General features: G+C 43.5%; 2 protein-coding genes across 9 annotated transcripts in view; one reads left to right on the plus strand and one right to left on the minus strand.

Moving 5' to 3' along the window:
* Nucleotides 1-2,129: 2,129 nt before the first annotated feature.
* LOC134747862 (eukaryotic translation initiation factor 5) overlaps nucleotides 2,130-13,652 on the minus strand; it is a 45,607-nt gene continuing 34,084 nt past the window's right edge. For all 8 annotated transcript variants that reach the window (XM_063682533.1, XM_063682531.1, XM_063682532.1 and 5 more), the window contains 7 exons: nucleotides 8,138-8,324; nucleotides 7,636-7,737; nucleotides 7,181-7,319; nucleotides 6,163-6,322; nucleotides 5,409-5,616; nucleotides 5,054-5,236; nucleotides 2,130-4,823 (listed from right to left, as the gene is read on the minus strand). In XM_063682533.1, coding sequence (XP_063538603.1) covers nucleotides 4,710-4,823; nucleotides 5,054-5,236; nucleotides 5,409-5,616; nucleotides 6,163-6,322; nucleotides 7,181-7,319; nucleotides 7,636-7,737; nucleotides 8,138-8,324 — 1,093 coding nt within the window. In that variant the 3' untranslated portion in view covers nucleotides 2,130-4,709. The remainder of the gene's footprint in view (nucleotides 4,824-5,053; nucleotides 5,237-5,408; nucleotides 5,617-6,162; nucleotides 6,323-7,180; nucleotides 7,320-7,635; nucleotides 7,738-8,137; nucleotides 8,325-13,652) is intronic.
* On the plus strand, nucleotides 11,515-13,252 carry LOC134747709 (uncharacterized). Its single transcript, XM_063682321.1, has 2 exons — nucleotides 11,515-11,701; nucleotides 11,809-13,252. The coding sequence occupies exons 1-2, from the start codon at nucleotides 11,562-11,564 to the stop codon at nucleotides 13,184-13,186; spliced, it is 1,518 nt and encodes a 505-aa protein (XP_063538391.1). The 5' UTR covers nucleotides 11,515-11,561; the 3' UTR covers nucleotides 13,187-13,252.

Consider the following 13,652-nt stretch of genomic DNA (forward strand, 5'->3'; position numbering starts at 1 on the left):
ATTATTTAATTAATTTATTTCCTTTTCTTCATTCCAACTATTACATTAACCGTTTGTTACCAGTGGCGTAGCTAGGGGTGGGCGGAGTGGGCCGTCGCCCACAGCCTCGCGCCCCAAGGGAGGACTCGCGCGAGGCCCCTTCGGAGACAGTGTAAAGAAAAGGGCCTCACAGATGCGAGGTCGCCCATGGCTAGTATGTTCTCGCTACGCCACTGTTTGTTACCACGACTCCAAATCAACTGAGCGCGTCGGCAGTGTCGTTTCTTTTTATACCCCACCAATCTTTTTAATTTCAAAACTACCTTTTTTTTTATAACCTGTAGTATCCCACTGCTGGGCAAAGGCCTCTCCCTTAGATTTCCATGACTCCCGTTGTTGAGCTGTTTCCGGCCAGTTATTAGTGAAGGTGTCTAAGTCGTCCCACCATCTCCGCCTGGGCCTGCCACGTCCGCGCTTCTTTTGCGGCATCCACTTGGTGGCTATACTAGCCCACCTATCCGGATGCATGCGGCAGACGTGACCTGCCCAGTCCCACTTCAGCCTAGCGGTCTTCTCCCCTACGTCAGCTATGCCTGTTCTGGAGCGCAGTGTAGTGTTTCCCTTTACTAAATAATTAAACTAGGTATGTTAAATACCAAACATGAAAAACCCTACACCCTCTGATGTGGATCCGCGCACGCCGCTCTGGTGTGTAAGCGAGACAGCGCTATGCGCGCATATAGCGATGTTAACTTCAAAACCGATCATGATGGCGTGTGGGCGACATATTTGTTATGATTATGAAAAATCGTAAAGTTGGAAAAGCTAGGTACTAATAGTAAAAATAGTAACCTCGCATGCCGCTTATCAGCGTTTTATAGTTTGCATTTGTTAAATATAGCATTTAAACTTAAAAACAATTATACTGATTGCAGCTTTTATGGCTGCTTTACTTAAATTATAGTAATTACAATGTTCTTACCTTCACGAGACCATTTACAACGTTTGCTTTGCTTATGCTGGCTAAATTAAATTGGATCGGTCTCCTCAAACGAGTCACAAACAGTTACATTAAATGGCCACCGATTGAACACACTCATGATTATATACAGGGGCCCATTTCTTGAACGATATTAGTATTTTGTTTTTATATTCTTGAACACACTATGAACATAAAGTGTCAAATTTATATTACTTATTTCAGCACAGGTATTTCAAAGTTAGTTTGTGCATGTGAAAATCAAACGTACTTATGAAAATGATGTCTAGGCATCAGCTGACGGTCTTTCCATCGCGAAACCAACGATGACTTTTTCCCGTGTTGGGGTAGTTACCGTTCCTCCGACCGTCAACGGAGCGGCAGCTGAGTTTTTACGACGGTTCATCACGCATCGCCCTTAACCTTTTCGACGCCGTGTCAAACATAAAAGCTGTTACTCGGACGCCACTGTACCGAAGTGTCAAAACTGAAATTGAACTTTATGCACATGCACTTATTAGGTTTATGTTGCTCTGTGCCCTGTGACGGATTAATCTGTCTTTGGCGTTGGACCTGCGGTACCAAGGGCCTGACACTCTTTGATAGAGAAAGATAGTCTTATTGCGATTCCTATAAGAGGAAAAAGAAAATAGTGCCATGCTTTGTCCTTATCACCGACCGGGTTTTTTTTCATGGTCGAGTTATGGCAGCATAGATAGGAGGCGATGGCGAAATACCGAAATTTATAAGAGTAAAAGAGAAAAAGGATTATGCTGCCATACATTAACCTGTCAATACATGAATATGTCTTTCTCTTAACCCTGGTCGCTCAGTTTCATGTCTATAACTACTATACTATGTCTATGTGCGGTGCCGATACATATGTCATTGGCGACCAAAAGGTTAACCACTTTATACCCACCCGGGCCACATACTCGACGAGTGGCATGGGAAGTAGCGAGGGAAGTAGGCAGTGACGTAGTGTGGCCGCGTTACTCGTCATCGGCCGCCATACTGCCCAGCATACTTCTCTCACTACTTCCCAGTTCCCATCCCATACCACTCGTCGAGCGTCGAGTGCGTAGCCGCGGCCGGGGTATTACGAGTAATCGCCCGTAGATGGAGATAGGGAGAATTTGGGATTTAATAATAAGCAAATAAAACTCCAATATTCAGAATCCAAAAATGTATTGAATACAAAACAAACGCATAGTTGTCAGGTGGCAATTTACGATAGTAGAGGCAAGCTACGCACGGCCGCTTCACGAAACTCACAATGCTGCGTTACTCAGTATATTTCTAATTACACGAGATGAACATCACTTTCATTACAATTCGGGTCTTATTACTTAGACTATAAGGTCGATATTTTAATTGTAAAATATGCTCATTCCAAATAATTTCAAACATAAATCGGTAAATCCATGTTTTTACGATAACTTACGAGTAAAATGCATTTTTCTTGGTATGTTTGCGTTTCTCGGCTGTTTTCATCGTAACTTTGTGCATGTGATGCAAACTGATATTCCAGCACATTTTCAACACATCAAGCAATAATGAAAACAAAAACCTTCCTTTAACCTTTTGGACTTTTGTCAAGTTGTGTGAGTGAAGTTTTTGACTTAAGGCATTAAAAAGGATAACTATATTTTATTAACTTGTCGAGCAGACAGATTAATCTTGTTTTATAAAAACACCGAATAACGCAGAACTCGAGGGATGATAGGAAATAAACTAACCTAAGTTACATGTGCTAAAGCGCGAGCCGTGCCCAGGAAACTAAACTATATTGCGATACCAACATTAGAGTTACCTTTACTTGAAGTATGTATAACATCAGATCTTAAACGTTTCTGCTTAAAATCTGATGAAATTTATGAAATATGGACTGTTTCTGATGACATGTCGCAGACGCTGAGATATCATTTCGACGCGTTTTATAGTAACGTTTAGGTGGTAAAATGTATTAAAATTACAGATGTTACGAGAATGACAGCTAAGGAGTTATCCTTAGCCGTCATTCTCAACTAAGTCCATTTTCCAAACGAACGACAATTCCGTTAGTTTCCTCGCCGTACCCCGCGCGCCATTCCCTGTACAATTAATTCTAAACCAATGTCTATCAATTTTACATATTCCATTAAAATGCTCGTTTCCATTTTATTTGCAGTCGTTTTGTGACAATCCGCGTATATAAATCAGAATATAATATTAAATATATCAAATAAAATTATCTACATAGATACAGGAACGAGGTTTCGGTAATGGAAAATGGTAGCGATCTAAGCCTAGCTAGGTACAAGCCGGGTACTAGGTTCTACCTACAGACTAGCCTAGCGCCGCGCCTGCGCGAGTGCGCACACGCCTCAAAATACTCCACGAGACGCACACGTACATCCATATCGACGGTTTAAAACATAATTCGACTATCATTCATATATTTTTACAAATAAAATCAAAAATGAAATAATTCATTGCATAGAAATAAATTGTAGGTAAAAAATATGGATTTGAATACAGTTCGGCAACCCAAGCGAATAAATAATGTCTAAACGATATTGTTTTAAATGTGACGAGATCAAACAATCTGCCACAGATGGGGGCAATCTGTAGTCAAACTACTTGGTTCGACTTGGTATTACAGTGACCGGTTACGGGTGTAGTCGATGATTGTACGGTCGTACTTAACGAAAACCGTCGAACTGCTGATTCGAGCATTTAAACAAAAGACCCGAACTATACATAACCTAGCTGAATATCCATGTTAGCTTCCTGTACATTATTTAACCTGGAAAGTAGTTTATTTAGTCTGATCAACGGATAGTCTCGGGTCTTTTATTCTATTATGTTTTCGTTAGGTATTAGTCAACAAATTTTTAAAATAAGTCAAACTAAAACAATTCTTGTAGGTGAATATATTTTCTCCCATGGATAAAAACTTGTATATCGCTTCAATAAAATACATAAGTTTTTAAGTTTCTTTATCAAATGTGTAATGTGTGTCGAAAACTTTATATCACAAGAATGTTTTTGAATTTGTAAATTAGATAGTCCATACAATGGAAATCCCAGATAAATAAATGCACGGGATTCGCGTAACGAACTAGTATTTAAAGTTATTTGATTATTGTGATATTTTAACGAGGTGTACGTTTTTATAGGAATAATCAAATTAAACGGCACCTGCACATTACGAGAAATTAAAAACATCCGTTAATGACTCGATTAAGACGGAGTAAATGCTTAATATTTTATAAAAGCGATACATACGAGTACAGATGTAGGGCATAATTGTTTCTCATCGTATTTTCTCGGAAACGTTCGTATATGTCACGCTATTTCGGTCAACCTCAGTAGCTTTTGTATCAAAACCGACTGAAATAGCAAGACACGTATGTATCCGTGACGATACGATGGAAAACAATCGTGCACTACATCCGTGCTCGTATTTCTATTGCGGCGTTTCAGAGCGTCCCGCCGGTCGGTAAATCAAATGGAGTAAAATAGGATTCATTCATTCATCGACATCCAAATTACCAGGCGACGTTTATAATATTTTTGAGAACGCTACCGTTATGGATGTCGAAACGTTTCATGGGTCCGATATTAGTTTGCCGGATAATTTTTGAATCACGACTTTCGAACGCCGTCCGCCTGGCAACCCTAGAGACAGCAGTTGTTAACCGACCGAGGTGTGGGGGTGGGGGTGGGGGTGGGGGTGGGGGTGGGTGGTGTGTGTACAGAGTGCAGGTTAGATGGCGTCGATGTCTAGGTCGTGGTCGTCCCCCGCGGGCTGCACGCGGGCGGCGGCGGCGGCGGCCTGCGCCTTCATCGGCGTCGCCGCCGCGCGGTCGTTGTACTCGATCTGCAAACGTACACGACGGTATTACCGGGGGTCGCGCGTATTCATGAAGGGATCGATATCGATTATAGGATACATATGTCGACCGGGGACGATTATTCCGGCGAGAAATTTCAAAAGATATCACATACGAAAGAAAAAGTGACCGAGGAGTGCGGGGCCCGGGGCCACTCGAGTCCCGGCGATGATCGCGGACGGGTCTCCCGCACACTTGGGGTGTACAGCGGCCTCACCTCGAGCTCGCCCTCGTCGTCCTCCTCGTCGGAGGTCTCCTCGGCCTGCTGCAGCCAGTCGAGGAAGGGCTGCGCGCGGCGCCGCACCTCGGCCGCCACCTCCTTGCTGAGCGCCTTGCGCGACGGCTTGTTGAACCACTCCACGATCGCCTTCTCCTCCACGATGTCCAGGTCGTACAGTAGCTGTCAAAATATACCACCGGTCACCATTCGTTAGCAATATATCATCCACGTTACGCGCGAAAATTTCGTAAACTCAGTTCGGGAGCATTTAAAATGTGGACGCGAATCGTGTATCGCGATGGGGCTTGTAGGGGGGGGGGGGGGGGGGGCATACTGTGGGGGAGGTGTGTACCTTGAGTGCGCCGGCAACTTTAGGCACCAGGCCGGGGTTGAGCGCGCACAGCACGTCTAGGGCGGAGAGCGCGGAGCGCTGCGCACGCGCATCGCCGTGCGTGAAGCGCAGCAGCAGCGCGCGGTGGCGGCGCACGTCGCCCGCCAGCGCGGCCGGCCGCACCAGCACCTCGAACAGCACCAGCGGCGCCTTCGACTTCACCTCCAACCTGCAATCGAAGCAGACGGATTTTCATTTCCATATTCGTTACATACAAAAAACGAATCCCCGCATCTTCTTAGAAACTTGAAAAATTTAACGTTGGGGCAACTTTTTTCGATCAAAAAAACAATCCCATAATTTCCATACCGTCACACAAACTTCATAAATATTGTTTTTCTTCACTACTTCTTTTGTATATTATATATATATTTATTTATTTATTTTATTTATTTCAGAAGATTTTATTAAATTATATTATTTTATATTTATTCAAACTCCGTTTCGAATAAATATAATATACAAAACTTCAAAATTACTCGTTCTTATAGCTGTAGTATCAATCGGAGCAAATATGTTATTTATATAATTTTTACTATAAAAAATTCGAATTTAAAACTGTTCTGGTACAGTACAAAAACGTATATATTGCTAAATAATGTAATTGTGTCTGTAAACTTTTTCAAGGATGATCCTTGCCTGTTAATAAAAGTTTGTATTTTATTTATTATTATATTTATCTATTTAAAAAAAATGTAAGATAGCCTGTACTGACCGTTCGGCCTCATGCAGCAAGTCGGTGCAGGCCTTGGTGGAGGTGACGTCCCCGGCCGCGGCCTTCTGCTTGATGTACGCGTAGAACAGGTCCATGCGCTGCTTCTCGTTCTTCTCGCTGTCCTCGCTTAGAGTCATCGACTTGGCGCCCTCCGTTAGATCTGAAAACACATTAGTGTTATTATTAAATGAGGGCTACCGTTTTTAACAAAGATGAACAATGAATTATGAAATTTATGAATAAGGAGTAAACATTCCCGATAAAAAATCTTGAAACCCCAAAACTTCTATGCATTTGACATTTTGAAAGACCTACATCTACACTAGTGCCCCTAGCGGCGAAATTAAACGCGGTAGCCCTTATTGTCCTAAGACAATGAGGGCTACCTTGCATGCGTGCCCGCAGGGCCGCGTGGCTGACGTCTGTCTTGCTCCTGCTGGTGGCGTGTGAGTGAGAGGGGTGTACCTTGCATGCGTGCCCGCACGGCCGCGTCGCTGACGTCTGTCTTGCTCCTGCTGGTGGCGTGTGAGTGAGAGGGGTGTACCTTGCATGCGTGCCCGCAGGGCCGCGTCGCTGACGTCTGTCTTGCTCCTGCTGGTGGCGTGTGAGTGAGAGGGGTGTACCTTGCATGCGTGCCCGCACGGCCGCGTCGCTGACGTCTGTCTTGCTCCTGCTGGTGGCGTGTGAGTGAGAGGGGTGTACCTTGCATGCGTGCCCGCACGGCCGCGTAGCTGACGTCTGTCTTGCTCCTGCTGGTGGCGTGTGAGTGAGAGGGGTGTACCTTGCATGCGTGCCCGCACGGCCGCGTCGCTGACGTCTGTCTTGCTCCTGCTGGTGGTTTGTGAGTGAGAGGGGTGTACCTTGCATGCGTGCCCGCACGGCCGCGTCGCTGACGTCTGTCTTGCTCCTGCTGGTGGCGTGTGAGTGAGAGGGGTGTACCTTGCATGCGTGCCCGCACGGCCGCGTCGCTGACGTCTGTCTTGCTCCTGCTGGTGGTTTGTGAGTGAGAGGGGTGTACCTTGCATGCGTGCCCGCACGGCCGCGTCGCTGACGTCGACGGTCCAGGTGCCGTCGTCATCATCGTCATCGTGCTTATGCTTGTGCTCCCTCTTGCTCTTCGGCGTCGGCGCCACGGGGGTGGCTGGCGTCTCGCTTTCCTGTAACATCATACATGAGACTCCTTTATTGTTTCATGGTAGATCCTTACATGGTAAGTACCGGACATAGATATATTACTCAAATGTTCATGTCAAAAATCATGAGTATCGTTTTAAAATGAGAGCTTAATTTCCATTGTATGGCGGCGGCCAGGTTTGTGTGACTACATTCACTGCCAAGAACACGCTAGGTGTATTTGTTTTGTATTGGAAATGGGGCACTTGGCACTGAAAGTGTTAAGCATAGACAATAAGCTTTATTAACACTTGTCGTTGTTCGTTGTGTGTCATTTTCCCTGGTAGTTGGTATACTCACAGGCTTGGCGTCGTTGTTGTCGGCGTCGTGGTTGCCGTTGGCGGCGCCGGGCCCGGAGCGCTTGGAGCGCTTGCCGCGGTTGCCCTCCGTCAGCGAGGACCCCTGAAACGTACACACATTCATACACGGTCGTTCAAACAAACTCACACGGAGAGTAATGGCGTTATACATAAACGCGCTACAAGCCTCAATTACCTATTAACCGTTTCTTAATCTGTCATTTCGAGTTACGTAAATTAACTAATTAGCCTCATGCATGAAGTTTGCAAACGCTTTTATATCATAAGATCTTAGTGCCTAATATTTCATATATTTTTTACTCCAAAATGTTATTTCCAAATGTAATTCAAAATAAAAAATAAACGTGACAATAAATATATCTACAATGTGAACTTCAAGTTTTATTCCATAACGCCGAACGGCGAACACACTGACTAGCTAGAAATAGTTGGGAGCCGCAAGCGCTGCGAGATGGTGTTTCCTCAACCCCAAGTTACAATACCTCAGTGCTGGGGTCCTTGGTGGGCGGGTTCTTGAGTATGAAGGTGTTGAGCTTGTGGGAGAAGTCCAGCGTTCCGTGGTAGCCGCAAGCCTTGCAGCCCTGCGAGATGGTGTTCCGCTTGGTGGACACGATCAGCTCCGTCTCCGGGTTGTCACACTCGGGGCAGAGGACGAACTTGCGGATAAACCTGATACAAACAACATGTTTCACTTCTTTAACTGTCTAGACCAGCCATACTCAACTTTATTTTTAGGGCCACAAAGACGGTTTTGCCTTGTAGCCCGGGGCTGCAAGATGAATTTGCTAAAAGGTGACGTTTGGGTGGCAAGGTTATGTAGACCAGGATCACTTGACGGGCTGTGGTGAACTAGCCTAAGGAGATAAGTGAAACAGCTAGTTCCACATTAATTATTATATTGTCAAATAGCGGCACACAAGAGTCACAAGCACAAAGAAAAGAAGTAAGTGTATAAAGCACAGCACAGTATAGTTGAAGAGAGAGTCAGAGGAAACACAGAAGATAGAAATAGCACATAAAGAGAGAGTACATAAAAACTAAAATTATAAGCGTATTCGGCGCGCACGCAAACCGAATATAATGCAAGCGAGTCGGCGCGTAAGCAATAACCGTTAGCTCGAGCGGCGCGAGCGCATGCGTCCAGCCTCGAGAGTAGTAAATTGCCGACTGGCAGGAATTTCCGAGCGCGCACGAATGCGCGATCGGGCCGCCGATCTACGGCGGAACTAACCGAGCGATAAGACAAGTACCTGTACGCCGCGCTCGCATCGCGCGAAACCGCAACGGTATTTGAATGTTATTACATTTATATTCTTTATAAAAATACTAATAATTGTCGCCACATCAGCCCCCCCGAGACCTTTAAGGTCGATAATAATCGGGGAAACGTATATGGCGACCAGAACGAGACACCTTAGGTTCAGAAGGAACGGTAACTGAGCTAGGCAACACGGTCGATGACGTTTTGGTAGGGCCAGACGGTTCTGTCAAGATATAGGCAGGTTTTAACCTATCAATAGAAATTGATACTTCCCTACCAGCGACGTCAACCTTAAAATACTTATCTGACCTCTCAAGTATCCTATAGGGGCCAGCATACGGTGGCTGAAGTGACCTACGAACAAGATCTTGTCTTACAAAAACATGCGTTGCAGTTGCCAAGTCCTTATAGATAAAAATTTTGGCAGAGCCATGACGAGTAACCGCTGTCGGTTGCAACTTTTTCATGTGCTGACGCAAACGCGATAAGAAATCGGTATAGTCCGTGAGTTGGTCAGGTGTCGGTTGCAATAAATCGCTGGGAAGTCTTAACGGCTCGCCGTAAACTAACTCGGCGGTCGAAGCAGACAGGTCTTCCTTCCATGCACACGTATTCCTAAAAGTACTAGTGGAAGGGTTTCAGTCCAACATTCATCTGCGTGACACATTATAGCAGCCTTGAATTGACGGTGGAAACGTTCCACGAGGCCATTCGCTGCGGGGTGATACGCAGTAGTTTGCAAGTGACGCGACCCAGTCATTGTTGCTATCTGACGGAATAAATTTGAATCGAATTGCCTGCCCCTGTCAGTAGTGATATTTTGAGGGCAGCCAAAACGCGCAACCCACGTCGAAATGAAAGCTTTGGCAACACTTTCCGCAGTGATATCATGCAAGGGTACTGCCTCAGGCCAACGCGTAAACCTATCTACAGCCGTGAGACAGTATTTAAACCCATTCGACACAGGCAAAGGACCAACTAGATCGACGTGAACGTGCGAGAACCTACCAGTTGGTGGCTTGAAGTCATGAACCGGGGCGTGCACGTGGCGTGAAACTTTAGAGCGCTGGCACGGAATACACGCACGCGCCCACATCCTACAATCCTTCTTAATTCCTGGCCACACGTAACGCTCAGTCACCAATCTGATAGTATTCCTAGCGCTAGGGTGACTGAGTCCATGGAGGGAATCGAAAACTTGCTTCCGGAACTCCGATGTAATGAAGGGACGCGGGGCTGGTCGGGACACATCACAAAATAATTTGACAGATTCAAATGAAACTCTTTCTAAATTCAGTGATGAACCGCCATTAATTAAGTCCCGAAGCTCCGTATCCGCGGCCTGCGACGCAGCTAAAAGCTGCAAGTCAAGTCCGTCTGTGATGGCACCAATCCTCGATAGTGAGTCCGCGACGACATTCTCTTCGCCCGATATATACCTGATATCCGACGTAAACTGCGAAATAAAATCTAAATATCGGAATTGCCGCGGAGAACACGAATCGAGAGACTTTTTAAAAGCGGAGACTATAGGTTTATGGTCAGTGAGTATAAAAAACGGCTTTAACTCGATCATGTACCTAAAGTACTTCACTGACTCATAAATGGCTAAAAGTTCGCGATCGTAGGCGCTATACCTCGTCTGAGCGGGTGTCAACTTGCGAGAGAAAAATCCCAATGGTTGCCAATGTCCCTCAACCTGCTGCTGAATCGCAGAACCAATCGCGAAATCTGAAGCGTCTGTAACTACCGCTAGCGGAGCGGAAGGGTCCGGATGCGCCAGAAGAGCGGCATTTGCAATACTTGTCTTGCAAGCATTAAAAGCCTCCTCCGACTCCGGAGTCCAGGCGACCGGGCTGTTGCTCTTCACCCCTGGACCACATAGCAGTGCATGGAGAGGAGCTTGCAATTTAGCAGCACCAGTAATAAATCGCCTGTAGAAATTAAGTGCCCCTAGGAAACGCCTCAGATCCTTAATCGTTTTAGGCCTAGGAAAATCTTGAATAGCCTTTACCCTAGATCCTATAGGCTTAGTACCCTCCGACGAAACAAGGTAACCTAAAAACTCTACTTCAGGTACCGCAAATACACATTTGTTAGCATTAAGCAGTATACCGTGGTCATTGAAACGCTCAAAAACCGCTCGTAAATGCGCTTCATGTTCTGAGTCGTTGACTGAGGCTACTAAAACGTCATCGATAAACGGAAAACAGAAATCAAGACCCCTAAGGACTTCATCCATAAACCGTTGGAATGTTTGCGCCGCATTGCGCAAACCAAAACTCATAAATGGGAATTCGAAAAGTCCAAAGGGTGTCGTGATTGCCGTTTTCGGAACGTCCTCAGGCAGTGTACTTTCATTGTCAGGAATGTCAGGCATTTTCAATTTAAAATAATTTTAACGTCTATTTAAAACTTTAAAACTGCACTGATTTTTTTACTAAATGCTTGTTAAAACAAAACTCAATAAAGTCAATAAAAGTTTAAAACACGAACGTTCGTTATTCGCTCCGTGCAAAGCGGGTGGTGAGGGAAGCCGAAACGATCACAGCGCTCACTACGGCTAAAAAAGTCAACTACGTCGGGAGGCATGTCCTGTCAAATGTATGATTTTGTAGTAAACATTCGATGTTTTTAAGATAAAAATGGTCTACACAGCAAGCTGTGTTGTTATAAATTGTGAAAACACTAGCAGAAATAGTGACTGCAAATTTTATAGATTTCCTACAACATTGTGGAAACAAGAACAGCGCAATAAATGGATAATTGCCGTAAGAAGAATAAAGTAAGTCACCTATCCTAACCTCTAAAATCATACCTTCCTTAAATACGCAATAATTTGATTTATGTTGTAATCGTATGAAGTTTTGACGGTGAATTATTTTGTTACAGTCCCGATGGATCTCTATGGCACCCAAAACCGGACGACAGAATTTGCAGTGCTCAATTTATCAGTGGTAGAAAAGCTGATGAACAAGCCAGTCCCAGTTATGTTCCAAGGATATTTCCCCCTGAGTACAAATCAAGGCGGATTGACGAAAATGCCGCAATATCGAGGTTTCAACGTTATATGGAACGAAGAAACGCGAAAAAAATAGAAGCAGTTAGTGCTAGTGCTAGTAATACAAGTGAGTTTGAATTGCTAGAAAATAGTGTTAGTGTGTCTTTAAAAATTGATAGTGAATGTCAAGTGGACCTATATCCAGATGGACAAAATCCAGGAAAGACGTTTACCTGTAACAGGTACATATTTTATGGAAAAGAAACATGTGATGCTGAAGTTCAAACAGAAATAGATATCAGTACAAAGATTATGAAGGATTTTAAAATAACAAAACACCGAGGCTGTAATACTGCTAAAAGTATTTCTGTGGATCGAGCCACCATAACTGACAATAAATATTTTGCTGGATTTCAATCTATTAAAACCGATGAACAGCTTCTAGATCTTGCAGGTGTTACTCTTAACAACTTCTACTTTTTATTAAAAACTACACAAAAAAATCACAAATATATGGTGAGCGAAAAAGATAGACTTCTACTTTTCTTGATGAAAATGAAACTTGGTGTCACATTTTCAGCACTGAGTGTTTTGTTCGGTATTCATAGAACAACAGTGTCAAGAATATTCTGCTCATACGTTGAAGAAATAGCAGCTGCTACATCGAATTTGGTTTTTTGGCCAAACAAAAATGCTGTGGAGCAGACAATGCCAGAATGCTTCCGTCCGGAGTATAGTAACACTCGAGTAATTATTGATTGTACAGAGTTTCCTATAGAAGTACCATCAAGTGTCGATAATCGTGTGTTATGCTACTCACACTATAAGAAGGGTTTTACAGCTAAAGTGCTTATTGGTATTACTCCAGGAGGCTTCATTTCGTTCAAGTCAAAAGTAAGTGGTGGAAGAAAAAGTGACTCACAAATAACAGTAGAGTCAGGATTAGTCGACTACTTAGAAAATGGGGACATTGTATTGGCTGATAAGGGATTTCCGGCAATAAAAAAGGTAATTGATGAAAGTGGAAAAGAAATTGCTATTATTATGCCACCTTTTCTCAAGAATAAAAGTGAATTTACAAGAGAAGAGACAGATGCAACTTATAAAATAGCTCGAGTCAGAATTCATGTTGAAAGAATAATGCAGCGACTAAAAATTTATCAGATTTTACATAAAATTCCTGAAAATTTATTTTATCACATTGATGATATTTTACATGTTTGTTGTGTACTGGTAAACCTGCAACCACCTATATTTTCCAACAAATAAAACAACAGTTTTTTTTACAATACTTATGTATTTGTACATTATTGAAAAAGCTATTAAAACATTGCATTTTAATTTGTTTTTATTTCACACATAAAACCTGTAAATGTTATGTTGCTTTTCATGCCTGATGGACCCTTATGCACATGGAGCACAAGGAACCATTATTAGGCATTGAACACCACATATTTATAACATGGGCCCGTGGACCTATGAAAATGTGATAATCAATTTAAGGTATGTTATGACCTAGCACTGGACTGATCAAGATCTTCACAAGTCTACTGTACAGTCAAGTTCATAAATGTGTGTAAATTTTATCACCATATTGCAATGGATTAGGTGAAGAAATGTATGCATATTTATGAATTCGACTGTACATACCTACCATTTGTCATATATTTAGGTATGTTAGGATTCTAGGATATTAAAATGTTAAGTTCCTTACTTACATTTAGAAATGTGTATT

Source organism: Cydia strobilella, chromosome 15 (genome assembly GCF_947568885.1).
Source record: "Cydia strobilella chromosome 15, ilCydStro3.1, whole genome shotgun sequence".
NCBI lineage: Eukaryota > Metazoa > Arthropoda > Insecta > Lepidoptera > Tortricidae > Cydia > Cydia strobilella.

Bases quoted from the DNA above. Each gene is read 5' to 3' on its own strand.
- LOC134747709 (XM_063682321.1), top strand. From the start codon at position 11,562: ATGGTCTACACAGCAAGCTGTGTTGTTATAAATTGTGAAAACACTAGC. The intron at 11,702-11,808 runs GTAAGTCACCTA...ATTTTGTTACAG, and splicing joins ATTGCCGTAAGAAGAATAAA to TCCCGATGGATCTCTATGGC.